The sequence below is a fragment of the Peromyscus maniculatus genome, chromosome 23 (genome assembly GCF_049852395.1).
Source record: "Peromyscus maniculatus bairdii isolate BWxNUB_F1_BW_parent chromosome 23, HU_Pman_BW_mat_3.1, whole genome shotgun sequence".
Lineage (NCBI taxonomy): Eukaryota > Metazoa > Chordata > Mammalia > Rodentia > Cricetidae > Peromyscus > Peromyscus maniculatus.
Genome location: NC_134874.1, coordinates 38,298,129 through 38,324,240, shown reverse-complemented (window position 1 = coordinate 38,324,240; position 26,112 = coordinate 38,298,129). Strand labels below are relative to the sequence as shown.

Genomic DNA, 26,112 nt, shown 5'->3' with positions numbered 1-26,112 from the left:
CTGGTGGACATGAAGAATGGGTAAAATATTTGTTTTGTTAGCAAATCGTTCCGTGTGTGTGTGTGTGTGTGTGTGTGTGTGTGTGTGTGTGGTGTGTGTGTGTGTGTGTGTGTGTGTGTGTTGTGTGTGTGTGTGTGTGTGTGTGTGTGTGTGTGTTGTGTGTATGTGAGTGCAGGTAACGTGTGCTACTGCATCCGTGTGGAGGTCAGAGGGTAGCTTTCAGCAGCTGGTTCTTTCTGAGGCTGTGTCTGGGGACATCGGCAGAATGTCTGTTCTGCATACACAAAGTCCTGAGTGGGATCACTACGTAAGTGGCTGTGGTAGCACACTGTCTGTACTTGGGAGGTAGAGGCGGGAGGACCTCAACTGTGCTTCCAGGGATCAAACTGAGGGTGACAGGTTTGCATGGGCTGAGCCTTCCTGTCAGTGTCTTTTATCCCGAATAAAGACATCTCATAGTGTGGATTGTTGTATTGGAGGATGAGGCTTACAAAGGGAAGCCCCCAGGTTCCAGAGTACTGCACTGCTGTATGAGGCTCATGGCTTTGAAAGTTAGAATCTTACTTATAAAAAGCAAGTCTGTGCACAGGTCGTTTTTGCTGTTTTTCTACTCTACACTGGGGATCACACTCAGGGTCTTGTGCATTCAAAGTTGGTGCTGCTACTCCACTTAACTACACCCCCAGCCTGATGTTAAAGTAGTTTTGAATGCCATACATTGAGCCTTTTTAGATGACTGAACTTTAAAACATGTACATTTTAGCGAGGTGTGGTGGTGTATACCTGTAATCCCAGCATTTGAGAGACAGAAGCAGGAGGGTCAGAGTTAAAGGTTCAAGACTACCCTTCACTATATAACAAGTTTGAGGCCAGCCTGAGCCTGACACTGTCTCACTGGGGAGGGATGCTGTTTAACATAATAATAATAAAAAAGACCCTAGTTTAATTTAGTGGTATGCTTGTTAGTTTGCAGAATTTCCCAAGCAACTGTTTTTGATGAGATTCGGCTCATTGGAGGAAGATCCTCTCCAGTTATCTGTATTCCCTTTTGGTTTGTTTTCTTCTGGGGGTGCTGGGCATCAGACCCAGGCCTCATACTTGTTAGGTTTGCTGCTGAGCTCCATCCTCAGCCATACCTGTGTCTCTTTCTATCTCCTCTTCCTCTTCTGTCTCCTTCCCCCCTCTATCTTCTGTCTACTGCCTCTCTTTTCCCTGTCTCCTCTCTCTCTCTTCTCATCCTGTCCCCTCTTCTCTTTTCTCTCGCTTTTCTCCCTGCCCCTTCCTCCTCCCTCTTCTTTCTTTCCTTTAAAAATAAAATCATTTTATGTGTATAGTGTTTTGCCTGCATGTCTGTCTGTGCAACATGTATTCTAATGCTTGCAAGGGCCAGAGGACAGTTGGATCTCCTGGAATTACAGAGAATTTGTGAGCCACCTTGTGGGTGCTGGAATCAAACCGAAGTCCTCCGAAAGAGCAACCACTTAAACTACTGAGCTATCTCTTCAGCTGTCTTTCTCCTCCTCTTCCTCCTCATTTCTTCTTTTTCTCCTTCTCTTCCTCCACCTCCTTTTCCTACCATTTCCTTTGCCTCCTTTTTTTTTGGGGGGGGGAGGGGTGGGGGTTATCCAGACAGGGTCTTTCTTTGTAGCTCTGGCTGTCCTAGAACTTGCTCTGTAGACCAGGCTGGCCTCGAACTCACAGAGATCTACCTGCCTCTGCCTCCTGAGTGCTGGGATTAAAGGTGTGCACCATCACCTCCTGTTTTTGTTTTTGTTTTTAAAGACAGAGTCTCACTTTGTAGCACTGGTTGGCCTGGAACTCACTGTGTAGACCAGGATGGCCTCATACTCATGGAGATCCTCCTGGCCTCTGCCTTCTGATGGATAGGGTCAAAGATGTTCACCACCACACCTCCCTATCCTTTCTTCTTTGTGCTCTCCCTGTCTTCTCCCTGTTTTTCTTGTTTTCTCCCTCTTCCTCTGTTCTTTTTCCGGCTTGACTTTTTTTCCCCTCTCCCTCCTCTTCCATTTCTGGTGTGGCTCACATTTGGCTCTGTCCATTTTACTTTATGTGTAAATTAAGGACATTTTTACAGAAGCAACTTTTTCTTAGGTACTTGGTGCACAGTCTATATGTTCATCTACTATGTTTCCCCCCTTTTGAGACAAGGTCTCATTTAGGCTAGCCTATGTGGGGCTTGCCCTCCAGCAACAAATGGCGCCCAACGTGGGGCACGAACCCACGACCCTGAGATTAAGAGTCTCATGCTCTACCGACTGAGCTAGCCAGGCTGACCAGACAGGAAGTATAGGCGGGACAAGGAGAGGAGGAGAATTGGGGAAACAGGAAGAAGGGGAGAGTCACGGCCAGCCACCGCCAGGACAAGCAACATGTAAAGACGCCGGTAAGCCACAAGCAACGTGGCAAGGTACAGATTTATAGAAATGGGTTAATTTAAGATATAAGAACAGTTAGCAAGAAGCCTGCTATGGCCATACAGTTTATAAGTAATATAAGCGTCTGAGTGATTATTTTATACGTGGATTGTGGGACTGTGGGGCTTGCCCTCTAACAACAAGCCTGAGACTTGCTGGCTAGTTGATAGGTGACTTTTTACTGAAGATTCTTCTTTCTTACCAGCCTGCATGCTGGGTTCCAAGTTTGCTCACCTTGCCCTGCCTGCTGTCAAGTTTTCTAATAATAGCTTACCGTATGTTTTTAGTACTCTGCCAGACTTTTATCAAGATGGGGCTGCTGTCTTCATTCACCTGCAGTGATGAGTTTAGCTCCCTGAGACTGCACCACAACAGGGCCATCACTCATTTAATGAGGTCCGCCAGAGAGAGAGTGCGCCAGGTAAGCCCTACCCCGTGCTTTGTGTATGACAAGTAAATCTGAATCTTAGAACCACGTGTGGGTCTGAAGAAATAGCTCTGCAGTTAAGAGGACTTGCACAGGGCCCAAGTTTGGTTTCTAGCACCTCATGGTGGCTCACAACCATTGATAACTCCGTGGAGTGACCTCTATGGGCACCAGCCACCTAATGAGCTAAGTACATGTAGGCAAAACACTCATATGCATAAAATACATTTAAAAAAAGAAAGAAAGAAAAGAGCACTGTGTTTTGCTGGGGGTGTGGCTCAGTGGCAGGGCATTTGCCTAGTGTGCCTAGTGTTGTGTGTTCTATTCCTAGGGCTAAAAAAGAAAAGTAGAAAAAGAGAACCATCTATCTATCTGTCTATCTGTCCATCCATGCATCCATCCATCCATGGAGGGGGTGTTCAAGACAGGGTTTCTCTGTATAGTCTTGGCTGTCCTAAAACTCGCTCACTCTGTAGACCAGGCTGGCCTCAAAGTCTCAGAGATCCTCCTGACTCTGCCTCTTAAGTGCTGGGATTAAAGGCGTGCACCACTGCCCAGTGAGAACTGTATTTTTAAAGCATTATTTAATTTTAATTATATGCGTGGTTCTTAAAAATAGAAACTTGGACAAGTTGGAAATATTAGTTGTTGTTACTAATATGCTGTTTTATGGGAGCTGGGGGAAAATGGGAGAAAATAGCCAAAAACCAAACCCTCTTGAAGCTCATGTTCTAATGCAGGGGGCAGTAACACTAGGGAAGGGTTAGAGCAAATGTGGATGGCATAGGTCGTGGAGGGGATTAGAGGATGCTGGGAGGGGCCTGTGACTTCCAGGTGCGGTGGCCATGGCAGGCCTCACTGGGAAGGTGGTCAAGTCCAGAGCTTCGAGACAGTTAGCTGCAGGTGCATGGAGGTGGAGTATTCCAGGCAGAGCCAAGTGTTCGCAAGTGCCCTTTGCTGAGTATGTGCTGGTGGTCCTATGCTGCTCATTTCTGCAAGGCTGCCTTGCATCTAGACAGCAGGGGAAAGGGAGAAGTGGAAGAGAGAGTGGGGAGGGGCCTCGCGGGGTGTGGGATCGTTCCCTCCTCTCTCCTTCCTTCCTGAATTCACTACGAGGGGCATCAGGCGGGGCAGCAACAACAGTATTATTGCCTGCTGCTGTTTTCTTCTTTACTTTTCTTTTTGACAGACTCTCACACTGTAGCCCAGACAGTTCTAGAACTCGATGTAGCCTGTGCTGGCCTCAAACTCTTCATACTTCTGCTCCAAGCCTCCTAAGTGATGGGTTTACGAGTCATCATAGCCAGTGTGGAGTAGGATTTTGATACCATTTTATGAACTTGGGTTTTACACAGAGTGAACACAGGAAACATTGCAGGATTTTAAGCACAAGAACATTTCACATGTTCATGTCTGGTGCTGTGCTGGAAATAGATGGAGAGTGATTCAAGATGCAGGGAGACAGAAGCAAGGATACGGGCAAGAAGATGGTGCGGCTCCAAATAGGGTGGCCGCAGTGGAGACTGGAGTAGCCAATTTCTACACAGATTCTTGACGTGAAGTTAGTTTTTGCTCATGGAGCTCCTTGCAAAAAAAATTCTCAGCTCTGAAATATTTTTAATCATAAACTATTAAGTAATGTTAAAATGTTGTTTCTAAGATGGATATGTGGCTCAGTCCTATAAGCCCAGCACTCAGGCCGAGTCAAGAGGATTGCTGCAAGTTTGAGACTAGCTTGCTTTACATGGTGACCTCCCGGTTAGCCAAGGCTACAGCCATACCCTGTATCAAAAACAACAACAAAAGGCTATTTTTATCCTTGTGTGATGGCTCCCATTTGTAATTCAAGTGCCCAGCAGACTGAGGCAGGAGGGTTATGAGTCCAAAGCCAAGTTTTGCTGTATAGTAAACCTGTCTCACAAAAAAGCGCTAGTAAATAGTAAAATGCTAGACTATGGTCTTGTTTTAGGTATGTGAGCATTTGGATTATTGTGATGTTGAATTTGATTCCTTGTTTGTCAGATGTTTCAAGTGGTTCTTAAAGGTTTTTTTTTTTTTTTTTTTTTTTTTTTGGTTTTAGGATCCTTGTGAAGATAATTCTTACATGCAGAAAATCAGGTATGTATCTAACACTTTTCCACTAACTAAACTAAATTAAAAGAAATCAAAATTATTTTTATAAATATTATTTCTTGCTGGGCAATGGTAGCACATGCCTTTAATCCTAGCACTCAGGCAGAAGCAGATGCATCTCTGAGTTCGAGACCAGCCTGGTCTACAGAGTGAGTTCTAGGACTGCCATGGCTACACAGAGAAACCATGTCTACAAAAGCAAAAACAAAACCAACCAAACAAAAACTTATTTCTTTATTCTTTGTTTTTTGAGACATAGTCTGTGTGTGTAGCCTGGTTTGGCCTGGAAGTTCACACTCGTCCCCCGCCACTCTGTCCAGAGCACTGGCTTACAGAGTGCCTGCCTGCTCTTGGGAAGTGTGGAACTTTGTGGCCAGCACTCTGCACTGCTCTGAGAGTGCCTTTGCTTCTCACTCCCTTGTCTGTGACCTCCTGTCCCCACTGAGTGCATTCTGTCAGCTAGCCTTCGCCCTTCCCTTTTTGTTCTTGTTTCTTTGAGACAGGGTCTCATGTAGCTCAGCTGGTCTCATTTTTGCTTTGTAGCTGAGACTGACCTTAAATTCTTGATCCTCCTGCCTCCACTTCCTAACTAAGTGCTGAGATTGCAGGCATAAAGCCACTCACTACATTTGGCTCTCTGTGTGTGAGTGTACATATTTGCATGTACCTGTGTGCACATGCATTTGGAGGCTAGCGGCTGATAAAAGGTGTTTTCCCCCACCTTGCTGCCTATTCTGTATTGAGGTACAGAGGTACATGTGAAGCTTTCTGATTTGGTTAGTCTAGCCAGCTTGCTTGCTCTAGGAGCCCTGTTTCTTCCTCCCTATTGCTGAAGTCGCAGGTGGGCTGCCTACCCAGCAGGTGTTTTTGTGGGTGCTGGGATCTGCCTGCAGGTGTTTTTGTGAGTGCTGGGCCCTGCCTGCAGGTGTTTTTGTGGGTGCTGGATCTGCTAGCCCTCTTCCCTGGTACTTTTTGAGACCAAGTCTCTTTGTAACCCAAACTGTCTTCATACTCAGATTCCCTGCTGGGATTATACAGATATGCAGCCATGTCCAGCAAACACCACCGTTAATTAGAATACTGATACTTCTTTCAGGAGAATACCATTGGCCTTTTACTTTATTTACAAAACTGTAAAAATCTCTAAGGAGCCTGGCTCATTTCAGAGTTTAAGGTTGGGCGTCCTGTGGTAGCATACAACTGTAATCCCAGCACATGGAAAACAGAAATGGGAGGCTTGCCACATGTTGAAGGTCATTCTTGGCCTGCATAGTGAGTTGTAGGAAGCCTGGACTCCAGAGTGAGACCTCGTTTCAGATCCCCAACAACCTCCGAAAAACACTAAGACAAGAAATTTAAGTAAAACTATCTGGTGTACACGACTGTCAGCTCAGCGCTTAGGAAGTAAAGACAGCAGGTTTAGAAGTCTAAGGGTATGGTTTGGCTCCTGGAGACCCTGTCTCTCAGCAAGGAAGGAAAAGCTCACCTCATTACTCACTCTCATTACTTCTGTCCAGTTTCTACTGTCTGTAAAACATTATTGCTGATTTCTGCTGGAATGTTAATTAATAAATTTAATGAGCCATTTACCATTTTCTTCCCATAGGAAATTAGAAATTTCCTTATAGCTGATTCTTTCTACCCTGCAGTTTACTGAGAAATGAGTCTCAGCAGGTTGGTAACACAGTGCATACCTTTGATTGTCACATCTTAATATTGATGGCCTGCCTGTATTTAACTTTTAGATCCAGGGAGATAGCTTTTGAAGCACAAACCTCACGCTACTTAAATGAATTTGAAGAGCTTGCCATCTTAGGAAAAGGAGGATATGGAAGAGTATACAAGGTTTGGTGGTTTTTGTTTTTGTTTTTTTTCTTCTGTTTGCTCATTTTAACCTATTATGCCATTTGTGTATTTTGAGAAGTTATTTTCAATTATGATTAGAAATACCTAGAGATTCCTTAAACCATGTGTTTTTATTTTCAATAAGTTTTAATTTTTCCTACTCATATTAATGTTGGTTGTTTAGTTAGATTCTGGAAACTTTGAGTTTTTATTTTGTAGTTAAAAATGTGTTGTAAGGCAGGCATGGTGGCACACCTTTAACTCTAGTACTGGGATGGTGGAGGCAGGTGGATCTCCTAATCTGAGTCCAGCCTGGTCTACAGAGCAAATGACAGTCCAGCCAGTACTATATAGTGAGACCTTGTCAGAGAGAGAGAGAGAAACAAGTGTTGTAAAGAAGAGATGTATGTGGGGAAAGGATTTGTGGGAAGGAAGGGGATTAACAAGGGTGAGGGTGAAAGTGATTTCTTTTTTGTTCTTAGGGTTTCTATTGCTGCAGTGAAACACCATGACCAAAAAACAAGTCAGAGAGGAAAGGGTTTATTAGGCTTACACTTCAGCATTGCTGTTCTTTACTGAAGGAAGTCAGGACAGGAACTCAAACAGAGCAGGATCCTGGAAGCAGGAGCTGATGCAGAGACCATGGAAGGAAGCTGCTTACTGGCTTGCTGCCCATGGCTTGCTCAGCCTGCTTTCTTATAGAACCCAGGACCAGCAGCCCAGGGATGGCACCACCCACCATGGGCTGGGCCCTCTCCCATTGATCACTAGATGTGAAAATGCCCTACAAATGGGTGTCATCGAGGAATTTCCTCAACTGAGGCTCCTTCTTCTGATGACTATAGCTTGTGTCAAGTTGACACACAAAAGTACCCAGTACATACAACATCAAAGAACAAACTTAATAAAAATATAATTTAAGAATATTTTCAACTTAGTGTTTTCAGTCCATAGTTTAAAGATTTTCAGCCGGGCGGTGGTGGCGCACGCCTTTAATCCCAGCACTCGGGAGGCAGAGACAGGCGGATCTCTGTGAGTTCGAGGCCAGCCTGGTCTCCAAAGTGAGTCCCAGGAAAGGCGCAAAGCTACACAGAGAAACCCTGTCTCGAAAAACCAAAAAAAAAAAAAAAAAAAAAAAAGATTTTCAACAGAAAGATAAGGCATTGGCACTTGAAAACAGCGTGCTGTAAGAAGTTGTGCTGTTACAGATACATTTCGGTTGGTAGCATTCTTGCCTGACATGCCCAAATCCCTGGACCTGATCCCCAGCACCACACAGACCCATAGTGTTGCATATCTGTAGGAGCTGGAGACAGGAGGATCACAAGTTCAGAGTCATCCTTGGCTACATAGTGAGCTTGAAGTCAGCCTGGGCTAACCAAGACCTGGTCTCAAAAAGAATAAAATAAACAATTGTTACTGAAAACATGGTGTTTTTGCATTTAGGACTATATGTTCAGCTTTGCTAGGATTCCTGGTCTTCAGGCCAGGAGCCTGAGGTTGGACACAGTTAGTTTGCAAAGGTCCTGCTCCAGAAGACTAGGGCTGACTTTCCCCTTGTAAGAAGAATGGCTTAAGCTTAATTTGATCTCCGGCTGGTTTGGATTATCAAAGCTCACATGATGTAAATTCCTTTATTCGGGTGCATTTGATGGAATTTAATACTTTTTCTTTTCTTCTGGCTTTTAAGGTCCGGAACAAATTAGATGGTCAGCATTATGCAATTAAGAAAATCCTGATTAACAGTGCAACTAAAACAGACTGTATGAAGGTATGATTTTGGATGTGTGAGGGTGCATGTTGTGAGTGATGTTCCTCAGGCATCATCCATCTTGGTTTTACAGATGAGGTCTCTCACTAGACTACAGCTGCTCACTAAGTAAGCAGGATTGGTTGTCCAGTGAGCTCCAGGGATCCTCATCTCAACCTCCTCAGGGTTGGGATTACAAGCATGTGACATGCCCAGTCCTTTTTTCTTTTAAATGTGAATTCTGACCATCAAACTCAAGTCTTCATGCTTGGCAAATTGATGACTTTATGACCAAGCTATCTCGCTAACCCTGCAGGTAGGATTTCAGAAAATGATTTGAGCTGGGCCAGGCATGGTGGTGCTAAGTGGAGGTAGGAGGGTCAGTTCAAGGTCTGCCTCTGTTATGGACCAAGTTGCAGGCTAGACCGATTGTCCCAGGCCCTATCATAAAGCCATCCCCATCAGAAAACAGTATGATTTGAGCTGGACCTGCTACATTTACCAGTGGTCTATGCTACTAGGGAGGGTGAGGTGGGATGGTCACTTGAGACTAGCCAGACTATATAATAAAACCTCAGTGTTTAAAAAAAAAAGATACATAATCACACTACTCAGGGTGAAGCTGGAGAATTGAAAGTTCAAGGCCTACCAGCGCTCCAGAGTGAGTTCACCGCTAGGCAGCTTAGGTAGACCCTTTCTCAAACAGTCAAAAGAAGGCAGCGGATGCAGCACAGAGTGTGAGTGCTTGCCTCCGTATGAAGGCTCTAGGTTCTACTGTAGTACAGAGAGAGGACAGCACAGGAAGGAGCTGTGAGGGACACAACCAACTGCCATTTGTTTTGAAGAGTTAGATCTGTATTACATATTTGCTAAATAGGTTTTATCAGTAAATATAACAACTAAATTTTTATTTGATGTAATTTTTCTTTAAAGTTGTATTTTTTCTGTTTTATTTTATGTATCATTTTATTTTGAGATTATGTCTCACTATGTAGACTCTGCCTCCCAAATGCTAAGACTAAAGTCACACGACAGGCTGTGTACATGTCTGTACATGGATGTGTGCCCACAGGGCTTGTGTGGAGGTCAGAGAACAGCTCCTGGGAGTTGCTTCTCTTCCTTCTACCCTGTGGATCCCAAGGACCAGATTCAGGTCATCAGGCTTGGCAGCAAAGTGCGTTTGCCTTCTGAGCTGTGTCACCGGTGAGAAATTAGCTCTTTAAGTACTTGTCACATAAAAGGATGAGCCTAGTATAGGCCTGTCTCTTACTGACATGCTGTGTGGTCCTGGGTAAATTTCCTTCTCTTCTGAGTCCCTGTGTCCCTGACTGTTTAAATAACAGCGTGGAGTTGCTGTAACAATTGCTGTTTGGCTGGGCTCGATGGTGCACGCCTTTAATCCCAGCACTTGAGAGGCAGAGGCAGGACGATCTCTGTGAGTTCGAAGCCAGCCTGGTTTACATACTGAAGTCCAGGACAGCCAGTACTGCATAGAGAGATCCTGTCTCCAAAAATAGCAGGAAAAAACAGTTGCTATTTGTCTTTCACAGGACTGTTCTGTTATTTCTGTTATAGTTCAGATTCCTCTTTCAGAGGGTTACTATCTTTCTTCCAGGGTACGTAGTATTGGGTAACAAATTGCCAGTAAAAACAATTCTGATTATTTTGTTTAGGTGCTACGAGAAGTAAAGGTTCTGGCAGGTCTCCAGCACCCCAACATTGTTGGCTATCACACTGCATGGATAGAACATGTTCATGTGGTTCGGCCACAAGGTAAGTTGCTTTTTATTTCATTTAGTCATTCATTCATTCATTCATTCTATTTATTTATTCGTTTGTTTGTTTGTTTGTTTATTTATTTATTTATTTATTTATTTATTTATTTATTTATTTATTTATTTATTGGGGGCTTGTTTTTTAGACAGAGTCTCTCAATATAGCTTTAGTTGTTCTGGAACTCCCTATGTAGAACTGGTCTTGAACTTAAAGAGGTCTGTCTGCTTCTGCTTCCTGAGTGCTGGGATTAAAAAGGTTGTGCCACCATACCCAGCTTTGAAAAAAAGACTTTTGTGCTTGAAAGTTTCCTCCAGTCTGCCCAGCCCCAAGGTCCCTCAGCCACTTATAAAATAATCAGTCAGAGGCCTAAATTTTTTCACAAACTATATGGCCTATGGCAGGCTTCTTGCTAGCTAGCTCTTATAACTTAACCCATTTCTATTATCTATAAGTTATCAAGTGGCCATGGCATTGCCAGTCTGTTGGCATCTTGCTGCTCCTCCCCGGTGACTGGCATCTCTCTAGACTCCATCTTTCTCTTTCCTGTCTCTCTCCTTGGGATTTCCTGCCTGCCTCTAAGCTGCCTTGCTATAGGCCAAAGCAGTTTATTTATTAACCAGTGGGAACAACATATATTCACAGCATACAGAAAGACATCCCTCAGGATTTTTTACATTTTATTTTTTTGAGACAGAGTCTATGTAGCTCTGGCTAACCTTGAACTCGTGGAGATCTACCTGCCTCTGCCTCCCAAGTGCTGGGGTTAAAGGCATGTGCCACCACACCTACTACCTAGCTTATTTACTTTTAATTATGTGTATAAATAAGTTTCTGTGTGTGGGAATGTACACACATGCTTGTTGGTGCCCTTAGGGTCCAGAAGAGGGTATTGGATTCCTTGGATCTGGAACTGGTAAGTTGTTGGCCACCTGACATGGGTGCTGGGAACAGAACTTGGGTCATCCTCTGCATCGTAACCACTGAGCCATCTCTGCAGCCCCTGGTGGTTTTCTGAGACAGGGTTTTACTCTGTAGTCCTGGCTGGCCTGGTATGCTCTACATGCCGGCCGCAAACCTGCAGCAGTCTCCTGCCTGTGCCTCCAGCGTGCTAGAGTCACTGGCATGGACCACTGTGCCCGGCTAAGGGAATTAGTTTTTGTTGATACAAGTCAGCCATCCCTAGTCTAAAAATTGAGAATCTGACAAGTTCCCAAATCTAAAACTTTTAGAACCTCATAAAAGCACACCATTTTTTGGGGAGCTTTGAACTTTTTTTGACTTTAGGACTGGGGAGACCTCTGGTATTCTGTACATACACATTCTAGAAAAAAAAGAAAAAAAGTCCCAAATCTGAGGTGCTTTGGTTTCTACCTCCCCTTTGTACTCCATCTGTACATGAATGTCTAGTGAGCTTCTGCTCTTGAGCCAAATCTGCCCTGCCCTTGCACACACAAGCAGAGAATGTTGTTGTTTTTATTTACTTATTATTTAAAAAAAAATTTGAGACAACATCTGCACTATTAACAAGCCCAAATTAGTCTCAAAGTTAATTAGTTCAAGTTGGCCTTTAAGTCAAGATTCTATCTCAGCCTCCTGAGGACTAAGATTACAAGCATGTGCTTGTAAACACAGTTTTTTTTTTTTTTTTTTTTTTTTTTTGCCAGTGCTGAGGATTGAACATGCTAGGCAAGCATTCTCTTACTGAGCTGTAGGAGGTTTTTCACTTTCAAATAGTCAGATGGAGGGCTGGTAAAATGCCTGCCATGTAAGCAGGAGGACCTATTGGATCTCTAGCAATCATGCAGAAAGACACAGCAGGGTGCATCCCTAGTCTCAGCACTGGGATCCTTGGAGCCCATTGGCCAGCCAGCCTCGCCAAGGTGATGAGCTCCAGATTGAATGAGAGATTGTCTCAAAAAATAAGGTAAAGTAAGAGAAAGACAACAAGACATTGATCTCTGTTCTCCATAGGCATGTCCACACACATGCACACTAACACCCACATGCATGGGTGCATACACTCACATAAAGCCAAATGTATGGCCATATATAGAGATACAAATGGAAGGAGTTGGTAGGTGAGTATTTTATGAAAAAAACATGAAATTCAAATTACAGTTCAATCACATTTATTAAAAAACATGAGCTTACTTTAAGGATTTATTTTGTGTGTATATATGTGTGTGTGTTTGAGTATATGTGTATGTACCATGTGTGTGCAGGTGCCCGTGGAACCCAAGGAGGGTTTCAGATGTCTTGGAACTGGAGTTACAGGTGTTTGTAAGCTGCCTGCTGTGGGTGCTGGGAACTGAACCCAAGTCCTCAAAAGAGCAGCAAGTGCTCTTAAGTGCTGCGCCATTGCTGTGCTGCAGCCCCAGCCGACTCACTGTTTGCCTGGAGCTGCTTTTCACTACAGCAAAACTAAGGTTGAGTCTGTGGGTCCTCCAAACTGACTATTTACTAACAGATCTCTAGAACCCTTGGCAATCTCTGCAGTTACTAGGGTGCCCCCATTTCTTAGACTCGCTGTGTTCCTGTTGACTTGCAGCTTCACTTGGTGCCGTCTGTATCTGAGCACTGAAAATCATGGCTGCTTACAGATGTTTGTGTTTATTTCTGTTTGGCAGACAGAGTTCCCATTCAACTGCCCTCTCTTGAAGTGCTGTCGGAGCATGAAGGGGACAGGTATGTGGGTTGGTGTTACTGCGCACATAAATAATCCTTTTCTGTCACCTGCAGTGACTTGCTTTTGTCTTTACTACTAGGAACTTGGAAGGAATGTTACAGACTTACTGTCTGCTTATTTTTTTATCCTTTTGTCATTTGGCTTATTTTCCCTATAAAATACTAAGTTTCTTTCTCCTGTCAGAGTTATATTTACTTTAGTTGAGTTCCTTGACACAGGGTCTTGCCATGCAGCTCAGACTGTTCTTTAATTTACTTTGTAGCCCAGGCTAACTTCAAATTTCATAATCCTCCTCCCTCAGCTTCCTGGGTCTTGGGATTACATATGTGCACCACCATTTCTGGCCTTCTGTCAATATTTCAAATCAAAGTTAATGCTAGACAGATTTGATACTCTTTTAAATTTAAGACAGGGTCTCATGTAGCTTAGGCTTGTCTAGAACTTGCTGTGTAGCTGAAATAGCCTTCAACTACTGATCCTCCTGCCTCTACCTCCCAGTGCTTTGATACTGGGAACTGTGATTACAGACTATGCCAAAAATACCTGCCTGGTGCTATTTATTTAGACATTCGTAAGGTTCATACTGGCGTGAAAAAACAATTTAGATACTCTTGTCATTTACATTCATGTTTGTCTTACTGTATTTTTATTTCTAGAGATCAAGGTGATATTAAAGACAATGAAAGCAGCTCATCCATTATCTTTGCTGAACTCACCTCAGAAAAAGAAAAACCTTTTGGTGAATCTGACATTAAAAATGAGAATAACAACTTGGTGAGCTACACTGCTGATTTAGTGATCAGGAACAGCAGTGAATTTGAATCGTCCGTTGAGCTCCAAGAAAATGACTTGACCGATTTGTCTATGAGACCAGTTGTCAAGCATCAGCTGCCACTGGGGCATAACTCAGACTTGGAAGGGAATTCTATATCCACGGATGAGTCCTCTGAAGGCAATTTGAACCTGCTGGAGCAGACAGAGGTAATGTGGTCTCCCAGATCCTGCTAAGGAGTTCACCCACAGCTATGTAAGGGGTTTGACTTTGTGCTGCATCCTTCTTCTTTAGCTGACTTCTGGTGGTGCTCCATCTTTCCATGTGGCTTTGTTTAGTCTCGTGGACTGTATGGTATTTTTCAGGTTTGGGCCACCCTCTCCTCCCTGCATACAGGGTTTTATGTAGCCCAGGCTGACCTGGAGTGAGCTGTGTAGTCAAAGATGACCTTGAACTTCTGATTCTCTGGCCTCTGCTTCTAGAATGCTGGAATTCCAGTTGTTACTCATTTCTGAGAATCAAACCCAGGGCTTTGTGCATGCTAGCAAGCACTCTACTAACCCGTCCCCAGCCCTGCTGTAAGGCCTTCGTAGTTAGTCTTCCTCATTTACTTAGCTCCTAATAACCTTTACTGACCTTCACATTGGATCACTGCACCCTAGATAGTCTCAGTTGTGTGCCCTGGAGTTGGAAGCTTCATTCACCATCTGTGTCTAGAATATATTAGCATTATAGCATAGATAGATACATATATTCACGCAGAACAAGTTTCTATTTTTGAAGTGCGACTTTTGGTGACTCCTGGAAGATCCCTAGGTCAGTTGTCAGGGAACTTTTACTGTAGTAAGTTTGCTAATATGCTTGTCAGACTCTCATTAACATTGTGTTTAGAAAACTAGAACATTAGGGGATGGAGAGATAACTCAGTTGTAAAATGCTTGCCATATAAGCCTGACCTGAGTTTGATCCCCAGAACTTACATAAAAGTTGGGTGTGGTGGTGCACACTGGTAATCCCAGCACTGGGGGAGTGAAGAGAAGTGGATGTCTGGGGCTCACTGGCCAGCTAGTCTATCTTAACTGACACACCCTACACCGCAGTAAGAGACCCTGTCTCTAAAAACAAGATGGACAGCACCTGAGATTGAATTCTGGCTTCCACATGAACATGCATCTTGCACACACACATGAACATCCACAGACCCCCATACATTGCACACACATGGAGTCTACATGACAGATGACAATCTGTCAGGATAGGGTTGGAAATCTGTATATACCAAAATAATTCTTATGGAAGAATATGTGTCTGCACACTTTCTTTTTAATGGAACATTTTCCTTAATGCTGAATTCAGTTGGCTCTTTAGCAAGACACTGTAGTTCGATTTTCCTTTGGGCTGCCAGTTCACAACTAATGGCACAGAGACTTATTACTATTTATGAAAGCTCAGCCTTAGCTTAGGCTTGTCCCACTAGCTCTTAGAACTTAAATTGGCCCGTTTTATTTTCTTTTTCTCTGTCTGTCACGTGACTCGTTACCTCATCTCTCCATACTGCTCATGCCGCTTCCTCCACATTCGGCTGGCGACTCTGCCACTGCCTTACCAGAGTTCTCTTTCTGCCAGAAGTCTATACCTCCGTCCAGCTTTTTATTACACCAATCCCAACATTACATTTCATGCAGTGTACAAATAGCCCACAACAAGACACAGTCTACAGAAGCCAACTGTCTTAGTTACTTTTTTATTGCTGTGATAAGACACCTTGACCAAGGCAACTCAGAAGAAAAGTTTATTTGGGACTCTGTAACATGAAATCTAAATAGTCTTACAATATAATACCCGGAGCCTGATATTGGGGTGACAGCTGAAAGATCAAAGAAGCAGAGCAAGCCACAGCCACCACCTCTCACCTCACCAACCCCTCAGCCTGAAAGAATTCCAGCCGAAAGGGCTTCAGCTGAAAAACCATCCTCAAACTGAAAGGCTTCTAGTTCCTGTCTCCTCACTCCTTATAGACCTTTCTCCGCCCAGCCATTAAAGGCACTTGCTTCCCAAGTACTGGGATTAAAGGTGTGTGCTACCACTACCTGGCTCTGTTTCCCTCCTAGACTGAGTCAATCTCATGTAGTCCAGGGTGGCTTTGAACTCACAGAGATCCAGATGGATCTCTGCCTCCAGAATGCTAGGATTAAAGGTATGTGCCACCACTGCCTGGCTCTGTTTCCCTCCTAGACTGAGTCAATCTCATGTAGTCCAGGGTGGCTTTGAACTCACAGAGATCCAGATGGATCTCTGCCTCCAGAATGCTAGGATTAAAGGTGTGTGCCACCACTACCTGGCTCTGTTTCCCTCCTAGACTGAGTCAATCTCATGTAGTCCAGGGTGGCTTTGAACTCACAAAAATTCAGACGGATCTCTGCCTCCAGAATGCTAGGATTAAAAGTGTGTGCCGCCACTGTCTGGCCTCTATGTTTAACCTAGTGGCTTATTCTGTCCTCTGATCTTCAGGTATATTTTATTCGATTATACAATATATTACCACAGGGCTCACAGCTTTAGAGGGTCCTTCACATGCATGGCAGGGAGCAGCATGTCAGCAGGCAGGGTGGCAGGCAGGGTGGCTGGAGCAGTTGCAGCTCACCCTCTTTTTTTTTTTTTTTAATTGAAAGTAGTTTTTTGGTGTTTTTTTTTTTTTTATACATTGTATTCTGATTGCCATTTTCCCTCCTCCAACTCCACCCACACCCACCCAAATGTGCACCCTTTCTCTCTCTCTCAGAATACCAACAGGCATCTAAAAAATAATAATGTAAGATAAAATGAAGAGAAACCAGAATAGGTTACTCAGGGTTTCCTGCATGCTAAGCAAGCACTTTACCAACTGAGCCCCATCTCCAGCCTCAGACTACAGTGTGATCTTAGTTAATCAATCTCCTGTAGGAGACTTTAGGCAGCGGTTAGTCGTGGTGTTTGACCTAAAGTAGGCCAGTGAGTGTTTGTTGACAGAAGAAGAGTATGAAACTCGGCAGATGGGAGCCTGCTGTGTGTCCTCTAGGTTCGGTACCACCTGATGCTGCACATCCAGATGCAGCTGTGTGAGCTGTCCCTGTGGGACTGGATAGCCGAGAGGAACAAGCGGAGCCGGGAGTATGTGGATGAAGCTGCCTGTAAGTACCATCTATAAGTCTGTTTATTTCAGTATGTTTCAAAACCAGCTATGAATTTGGTATTTATCTGTGATCAAGTGTTTATTGGTATTGGTGGTGGTTGATGTTAACTGTCAGCCTGACAGGATATAGAATCACCTGGATTTGTTTTGACACACCTATGAGGGATAGTTTAGGTTAGGTTAGCCTCTGGGGATGCCTGTAGGGTTTTCTTGATTAGGCAGACAGCTTTCCCTGAGTTGTGACCCTGGACTATATGACAGAGAGAAAATAAGCTGCGTGCTAATATTCATTCATTGCTTTTCAACTTCCGACTGGAGGTGTGTGACCAATGGCTTCAAGCTCCTGCCATCACAGGTTACACTCCTGTGACGATGGACTGTGACCTTGAACTGGGAGCTGAAATAAGCCTTTTCTCCTTGAATTGCTTTTGTCGGGGCATTTTATAATGGCAGCGGGAAAAGAAACAAAGACAGTGTTTAAATTGTAACTTAGAATTTAGATCAGTGATTTTGGATAGAAATTTTTTGGTGTATATATGTGCTAAATGTACATATTTGTGTGAATGTGTGCACATTTGCATGTTGTGGAGACAATGTGTGTGTGCACATTTGCATGTTGTGGAGACCATGTGTGTGTGTGTGTGTGTGTGTGTGTGTGTGTGTGTGCGCGCACACACACACACATTTGTATGTTGTGGCGACCAGAGGTTGATCTTAGGTGTCTCCCTCAGTCATTCCCCTCCTTATTTTTGAGACTGTGTCTTTACTGAACCTTGAGCTTACAGATTTGGCTGGGTTGGCTGGCCAGGGAGCTCCAAAGCCCTGCCTGTCTCAGAGAAGTAACTAATGAGTCCTGAAGCAGTAGTGTCGTTAGAAACGAGAGAAGACTGAAAAATTATCTCTAGCCAGAGGAATTATGGGAATGACAGTTGGGATTGCAGATATAAGCCAGCCCTGCCTGCCCTGCCCTTGCTGTTGAGCTCTTACTGTAGCCATTGTGGTTGGTGGCTCATACCTTCAATCCCAGACGCAAGAGGTTGACATAAAAGGCTGTCTTGAGTTCCAGGCTACAACTTGAGACTCTGTCTTCAACAGCCACAAAAAGGGGTTGGTGAGAAGGCCCAGTGGTAAAGGTGCTTGTCCCCTAAGCCTGACAATCTGAGATGGATCCCTTGGATCCACATGGTAGGAGGAGATAACTGACTCCACAAATTGACATTCACACAGGCTTGTGGCACATGTACACAATGCACACACATACACATATGCACATAAGTAAAATTTTTTAAGAATTAAAACCTACAACCCCTCCTCCTGTTTTCATGTTACTAAACGTGTTAGGGAAAGTCCATAATTCTTTGAAAAGTTGTTGTTTTAGTACAGGGCATCCAGACTTGTGCAGTATGACCTTGGTTTCTACAAATGTGTTGGGCTGCATTCATAACTGTCCTGGGATGTATGGATGGGCCTCAGGCTGGATGTGTCTTAAAACCGTTAAAAACCACTCCACTATCTAAGTGAACTGTTCATCCCTCCTGTGTTTTGACTGTATTCTTCATTATTCAGTCAATTTTAGCAAATCTGAGAAATGATGGAGAGAAGCTTATGCCTTGAACAAAGTTTATCTTCCCCCACTCCCTTTTTGAGATAGGGTCTCACTGTGTAGCTCAGGTTGGCCTAGAACTAGAGGTGGTCCTCTTGCTACAACTTCCCAAGTGTTAGGATTATAAACATGAGCTGCGTGCCTAGGTAATTTATGTTTTATCTTATTCTGGTGTTTATAATAATGTCTTAATCCAGTGTAGGCTAGGACTGTAGATTAGCCTTCAACTCCAGCATGTTAAGACTCAAAGAGGACTGAAGCTGTAATTTAGTCACTTAATGCCTGGTTAGTGTTTAGAAAGTCATTAGTACAGAGTTTCTGGCTAAGCTAAGTTCCTTTTTGGAAGCAAAGTGTCAGTGTTGGGTTTCAGTCTGTTTTAGGCCATTCTGGAGTGTTTGTTGAAATTTCCAAGATTAATTTATTGAGAACATTTAACACTTAGATGTTAATATCATTTAATGAGTTCAAAGAAATAGGGATATAAAACCATTTGTTTTTAAAATTCCAGGTCCCTACGTTATGGCCAGTGTTGCAACAAAAATATTTCAAGAATTGGTGGAAGGTGTCTTTTACATACATAACATGGGCATTGTCCACAGAGATCTGAAGGTAAGGCAGACTACTACACCTGTGAGCACAGTAGTGTGTCTTCCAGGGATGACTTGATGTGGGGTCATGGAGTGCAATGAGGTGACACACCCTCATTCTTCTGCTTAGGAGGTTGTCACTACTGTCAAGGAAATTGTTATTCCAGAGGTCCAGAACTCTTGGCTGGGAAGATGGCTCAGTCAATAAAGAGCTTGTTATTTGTATCTCTAGAATCTGCATAAAAAGCCAGGTACAGCAGCATATGCCTGTAACCTCAGTGCTGGGGAAGCAGAGACAAGAGGATTCTGGGCTTTACTGGCCATCCAGTTAGGTGGATTAATTGAGAAAGATGCCCAATGTCAACTTTTAGCCTCTGAATACATGAACACACTCATGTGTGTATACTCCCCCAATCACCACCCCACATACTTAAAAAGAAATCCTAAATTGAATTTGAAAGCAGTAATTTGGGGTTATTTGAACATTGGTTGAAATATGAATACAGTAAGGCATAAATATACTGATTACTAGTATGGTGATGGTAAATATACTCAATGTTGGTAGAAGTGGTTATATGTTAACTGCAGCCTTAGAGATTAAAATGTTTCCAGGAGGGCCGGGCGGTGGTGGCACACGCCTTTAATCCCAGCACTTGGGAGGCAGAGCCAGGCGGATGTCAGAGTTCCAGGTTTGGTCTACAAATTGAGTTCCAGGAAAGCCACAAAGCTACACAGAGAAACCCTGTCTCTAAAAACAAACAAAAAGTTTCCAGGAAATGGTTTGGGTTTTTTGTTGTTGTTGTTTATCTTGGAAAAAAAATGCTGGTGGTGGCAATGGTGGTGCACACCTTTAATCCCAGCACCCAGGAAGCAGAGGCAGGCGGATCTCTGTGAGTTCCAGGACAGCCTGGTCTACAGAGCGAGACCCAGGACAGCCAGAGCTACACAAAGAGGAACCCTGTCTCAAAAACAACAACAAAAAATCCATCCATCATATACCTTTTATTCCAGCCCAGGAGGCTGAGATAAGTCTAGAGCTCTTCAGGGGTCTGTAGTGAGTCATGTCTCAAGGACCCAAAGTAAAATCAAAACCCCAAATCCCTCAAACCAAACCACAATGATAAAACAATTCTAGCAGACAAGAGGATCAATTAGCTTGAGGTTTTCCTGGACTACATAGTGAGACCTTGTCTCACCAAACCAAAACGAACCACCCCAGAGAACAAACTGAAAACCCCATAGGGACTATTTTAGTTTTAATTCATAAAAGACTATCAAGGAAGAATAAAATACACTTTCTTTTTTGACTGACAAATCTTAAAGCAATTAGCCCACTTTTCAGGCCAAAATTTAAATCATGGGAAAGGAAGGGATCTAAATGAAACCTTAGAAGACCATGAGTTAATGTGCAAGTCACTTTAATGTTTTGGAAAGGGATTAAGGGCCAGTAGTTTGTGCATTGCAATGTAAAGTGAAGTTCAAGTGTTTTCTGGTCCATGTCTAGCCAGAAAACAGTTTGAGTTGCTGAGATTCTCTGGACTGAGGGTGTGGAGCTCTCATTTCAAGAGGTAGTCAAAGTCATAGAAGGTATATATGGAGTTCCATAGCTTCCCAGGGAGGAGTTTCTTCAGGTGGAATTTGTACTTCTCACCATAGACATTCCTGATGTTTCTCTTACAGATGGCCTCTAGGGATAAGGGTTTTTTTGCTAACTTTATTAGAGTTTCCCTTAGGAGGTGGAACTCTGGTAGCATGATTCCTGCAGGTAGAAGCCCTTGCTTATTGCTCAGTCTTAAAGGGTAAGTGCGATAAAGTAGCCTAGCCAGAAGTGTTACGTCTCTGATATTGGAACTGCGCTGAAGGTACATATAAATTGGAGATTCCCCATTTTTTGTTAAAATGTTAACATTTGCTTCAAATTCCAGCAAGAGGTTGATTATTACCTCTCTGCCTCCAAAACATGCCTTGTGCAGAGCTGTTTGGCCTTCGTGGTCTTGGGCATTGACCTGGGCTCCATGACTCAGCAGCAGACGGATGCAGCCCACCCCTGCAGCCAGCAGTTGGCCGGCTTTGCTTGATGCGGTGCACACTGCCAGCTTCAGAGCCGTGTTTCCAGTAGATGAGATGGCACAGTTCACGTTGGCCCCACAGGCAATGAGTGTCTCTATCATGTTTTTGTCCAGTATTTCTGCAGCCATGTGAAGCGGCGTCATGCTGGCTTCGTTAGTAGCATTGACCTGGGCACCATTTTGGGCCAAAAGGGAGAGAACTGGATAGGAGCCATATGTTATGGCCAGGTGCAAGGGTGAATGTTTGTTGCTATTGTCTACCCGGGCATTCACTTGAGCTCCATGTTCACACAAAATGCGCAGACACATGACAGCATTGTTCTGAATGTCTGTCAGGATCTTTTGGATCTGGGTACTGGGTTTGGTCCACGTGGTAGAAGTGATTGGCCAGTTGAGCAGCATCTGGTGAAGAGTGGTGAGGCCTTGAGCATCCCTGGAAGGGATTTATCACAGGTTAAGCCAGGTTCACTCCAGAAAGGGACTCTCCATGAAGAATTAATGCTCAGGAAGGCAACACTGACTGCAAATAACACCTAGTAATTCGTTCTCTCTCCCTCTGTCTCTCTCTTTTCTCTCTCTCCCTCTGTAGGGGCGTGGGAGTGGTGTAGATACAAGTTGATTGTGTGTGTGTGTGTGTGTGTGTGTGTGTGTGTGTGTGTGTGTGTGTGTGTGTGTGCGTGCATGCTCAGGTACATACGAACTTGTGTACATGTGGAGGCTATAGGTCAATGATAAGTGTATTTCATGATTGTTGTCAACCTTATTTTTTGAGAGAAGTTCTCTTGACTGCATCTGGAACTCATTGATTTGGCTAGACTGGCTAGCAAGTGAGCTCTGGCGATCCGTGTGTTCCTTCCCCCACTTCTCCGCACTGGGGTTATAGACCATGTGCTCCCGCACCCTGCTCTCCCACAGGTGCTGAGGAGTGAACTCAAGTCTTTATGTTTGGATGGCAGATGCTTCACCAACTCAGCTGTCTCCCTAAGCCCCTGGTGGTAATTTTAAAGAAGTGTGGCAGTCTATTGCTCGGTGTCTTAGAGGTTTTTTTGGTCCCTGCTCAGTAGAACCTAGCTTCTTAGAGAAGCCTATTTAAGGTTGCTCCTTTTGGGACTGTGGCCCCTTTAAGGCTGTCCCTTGGTTGCTTCTGTATCCCCAGAATCATGCATAGCTCTGGACTGGTTCATCTGGTATTCAGTAAAAATGTGTGGACCTAGGCGTGAGCTATGAATATCCCAGAAGTGAACATTAAAAGGCCAGCACTCCCATTCTCTCGGTGTCCTGTTCTGTCTGTCCTCTCTCTGACACGTTCACTTACAAGGATAGGAGAGTCAGTCGGTGGCAGGCCTTGACTCTGGACACCTGCCTTTTTCTGAAGCCACTGAAGCCAGTTCCCTCTCATACCCTGCTCCCACCCAGGTGGAATGAGTGGGCCCTCATCTCAGGATTGCCTCCAAACTGTCTTTGTTGTGGCAGTGAATAGGGAAGGTTCATCACGAGAATTTGACTGCTTCCCTGACATTAGGAGCTGGTGTTCAGTTCCCCCAGACTTATCTGTGTGAGGGCCTAAGACTGGGGTTTGGAGAAACAGCAGGGCATCTCGGCCTCCTGAGGGCATGCGTAGTCTGGGATGGAAAGCAGGCAGGCTAGAGAGCTAAGTGAATGCTGCATGTGGGCAATATTCTGGAAAGGTGCAGAACCTCATCCAGGGGCAGGAAAGGGCCTTTTAGGAGCCCCTGAGGAGATAGGATGAGTCAGCGGCTCAGGCTTAGACAGGCCAGCCATGGAGAAGATAGGCTAAGCTGGAGCTGATGGTGCCAGAAGAGGGTGCGAACAAGATAGAGAGGGCGGATTTTCTGAGCAGGGTAAGGATAGTACCCAGAAGTTGTATTATTTTTATATTGCACATATAATTCTTTGATTTGTCCAAATGTATTCATTGGGCCATAGTGTTAAAAAATCAGAGATAAGAGTGTGAGCAAGATAAACTTCTCTTTGATGAAGCTAAGGGTCTTCTGGAGGGTCATACACAAGAGAGCTTATCATCTTGTTTGTTTGTTTGTTTTTCCCTGCTTATTTCTCATATTGTCAAAATTTCCGAGTGCTCTAGTCCAGACTTAAGGTGTTTTCTACAGTTGAGCCACTACTTCATATGTGTTCATTTACCTGGCTGGTTAGTATTCTTGTATTAGGCCCAGTTTTTCAGTCCCTCACCTTGTCAGTAAAGCATGTTTCGTCCACACATAGTCTGTACTCTGGGACAGGTATCTTACACACACACACACACACACACACACACACACACACACACACACACACACACACACCATGCTTGACGGCACGTTGAGTTAACTTACCTTACTTCTGTGTCAGCCCCGTGTTGTAACAAGCAAAGCAAACTTTGTGGCTTGCGGTATTCGGCGGCCAGATGGATGGGGAAGATAGCCCGAGTCTGCTGCTGGGAAACCACAGTGCGTTACAGACGTGGCTTACACAGTGTGTTAAAGGTGTGGCTTACATAGTGCGTTACAGACGTGGCTTACGCAGTGTGTTAAAGGTGTGGCTTACATAGTGCGTTACAGACGTGGCTTACGCAGTGTGTTAAAGGTGTGGCTTACATAGTGTGTTACAGACGTGGCTTACATAGTGCATTACAGACGTGGCTTACGCAGTGCATTACAGATGTGGCTTATGCAGTGCGTTACAGACATGGCTCGCTGTTCCAAGGCCTAAGTACTTTAGCATTGGCTTGGCATTTCTTCAGTTCATGCATTGAGATTTTTGTTCTTTTTTTGAGACAGTCTCTTCATGTAGACCAACCTAGCCTGGATCTCACAGAGAAATCCACCTGCCTCTGCCTCCCAAGTGCCAAGATTAAAGCCACAAGCCACCATTCCTGGCTAAAGATTTTCCTTTTCTGTTCCATTTTTTTCTTTTCTTTTTTTTTTTATACTTTTTAAAAAATTTATTTGTACTTTATGTACATTAGTGTTTTGCCTGCATGTATGTCTGTGTAAGAGTGTCAAATCCCCTGGAACAGAAGTTACAGACAGTTGTGAGCTGTCATATGGGTGCTGGAAATTGAACCCAGGTCTTCTGGAAAAGCAGCCAGTGCTCGTAACCGCTGAGCAATCTTTCCAGTCCCTCTCCCCCACACCCCCTCCCATTGCCTGTTTTAAATGGCCCATAGCTGGTGAATTTTAAAAAGTAGAATTGGTGTGTTAGAGCTGGGCATGTCGGTGCACACCTGTAAATAACCCTGTAGCACCTGGAAGGTGGAGAAGGATCAGGAGTGCAAGGCTGTGTTTGGCTACATGAGTCTCTGTATCCTTTCCCTGCAAAAAGTATAAGTATGGATTCTCAAGGCAATCGAAATAACACACAAAACTTTGAAAATTAATTGCTATAAAGAACTGTTGGTGTAAAGTCAGTAGCAGATTGCTTTGAAATAATTTAGTCCTTAAATTAACCCACAAGTTTATTAACAAGAACATGTTCTATTTTATAGGTCTTGCCAAAGCCATTATCAGCTGTGAAACTTGCATTTCCAAGGTTTTCAGATAATGCAGCGTATGTTCTTACTGTGATTAACCAAGCTGTTTATACTACTTCTAAAATATGTATGGAAGGTTTACACTGTGACTGCAAGATAAGGAGAGTGAGACGAAGGAGGGTGGCTTTCTTTGGGGGAAAGAAAAAGAGAAAGCTAATTAGAAAAGCAGTGTTCAAGCAGCCTTGGTGGCTCATCCCTGTAATCCCAGTGCTCTTGGGAGCCGGAGACCGAAGGATTGTTAATGTGCTTTAGGTCAGCTTGGGTAAGTTGGTGAGTTCTAGGCTAGCCTGTACTATAGAGTAAGATCCTGCCTCAAACAAAACAAAACACAACAATTGTCATATAAAAACCTAGGATAGTGTGTATCCGAGTGAAAAATAGTTCACCTGCATGATGTAACCAGGGTGGGTGTGTTCTGAGAGGATGATGTTACTCTCCTTCCATCACACAAGGTGTGTGGTGAGTGAAAGTGGGGTTGCAAACTGGGGTATCCTGGACCTGGGTGCTGGACTGCTGAGCCCTAGGTGTTGTGAAGCCATGAGGAGCTCAGGGAGTCCCCAGGGCATTGGGGTAGTTCCTCCCAAAGCCTTTGGCTGGAGTGTGTGTGTGTGTGTGTGTGTGTGTGTGTGTGTGTGTGTGTGTGTTGTTTGTGTGTGTTGTTGTTTGTTTGTTTGTTTTGTTTTGTTCTTGAGACAAGATCTCACCCTATAGCTCAAGCAAACCTAGAACTTATTATGTATCCCAGGGTAGCCTTGAACTTGAGGCAGTCAGTACTCTTGCCTCAGCCTATCAAGTGCTGGGATTAGAAGGGTGTACCACCACTTCCAGTTCCATTGTTTCTTTAAAGCGACTGAGAGAATAGGGAGTACCTGGCTCAGAAGTAGTCTGCCGGTGGGGTTGGCCAGGATGGTCAAGGGCTGGTTGACAGGGTGGGTTCTGAGGAGTGTCTTGATTATGTTACAGTCTTCCTTGAGTATGGCCTCATAAAGTCTAGAGTGCAGTGTAGCCACTGAGCTGTCCTCCAGCAGCATGGCACTGTCCTCCACGAGGTCCCTGCTTCCCCTCTTGGTTATGTTCCCCATGAGAAAGTCTCTAGAGCAGGGGCTGATGAGGCGAGTGGATGCTGCTATGGGATTGGTCAGTTTCCATCTCTTATGATGTTGACCCCTCATCTCAGTTCTAGAACTCTTCTAGAACTGTATTTGTCAACAAAATCCATTTCTATACTGGAGCCAGCCCTCGTGAGACTTTGTTCCCTCCTGCCAAGTGCAAGCAGTTTCTCAGCTTTTCTCCTCAGTTATTAACAA

General features: G+C 44.2%; 2 protein-coding genes and 1 non-coding gene across 6 annotated transcripts in view; 1 reads left to right on the top strand and 2 right to left on the bottom strand.

Moving 5' to 3' along the window:
• Eif2ak1 (eukaryotic translation initiation factor 2 alpha kinase 1) overlaps nt 1–26,112 on the top strand; it is a 38,571-nt gene that overhangs the window by 4,885 nt on the left and 7,574 nt on the right. For all 3 annotated transcript variants that reach the window (XM_006982655.4, XM_042267867.2, XM_076561139.1), the window contains exons 3-11: nt 2,723–2,856; nt 4,943–4,980; nt 6,741–6,840; nt 8,531–8,611; nt 10,264–10,363; nt 12,994–13,051; nt 13,709–14,033; nt 16,883–16,994; nt 19,108–19,208. In XM_006982655.4, coding sequence (XP_006982717.3) covers nt 2,723–2,856; nt 4,943–4,980; nt 6,741–6,840; nt 8,531–8,611; nt 10,264–10,363; nt 12,994–13,051; nt 13,709–14,033; nt 16,883–16,994; nt 19,108–19,208 — 1,049 coding nt within the window. The remainder of the gene's footprint in view (nt 1–2,722; nt 2,857–4,942; nt 4,981–6,740; nt 6,841–8,530; nt 8,612–10,263; nt 10,364–12,993; nt 13,052–13,708; nt 14,034–16,882; nt 16,995–19,107; nt 19,209–26,112) is intronic.
• Nucleotides 2,219–2,291, bottom strand: Trnak-cuu (transfer RNA lysine (anticodon CUU)). Its single transcript has one exon. It is a non-coding gene; the product is annotated as a tRNA-Lys (tRNA).
• Nucleotides 20,588–26,066, bottom strand: Ankrd61 (ankyrin repeat domain 61). Of its 2 annotated transcripts, none has more exons than XM_042267868.2 (3): nt 25,675–26,066; nt 23,610–23,710; nt 20,588–21,688 (listed from the first exon to the last, which is right to left on the bottom strand). In XM_042267868.2, exons 1-3 carry the CDS (start codon nt 25,975–25,977, stop codon nt 20,743–20,745), a joined length of 1,350 nt encoding a protein of 449 aa, XP_042123802.2. In that variant the 5' UTR covers nt 25,978–26,066; the 3' UTR covers nt 20,588–20,742. The 2 variants fall into 2 exon arrangements, with proteins under 2 accessions (XP_042123802.2, XP_006982716.3); XM_006982654.4 differs by having other exon boundaries at nt 23,610–23,707; nt 25,675–26,064.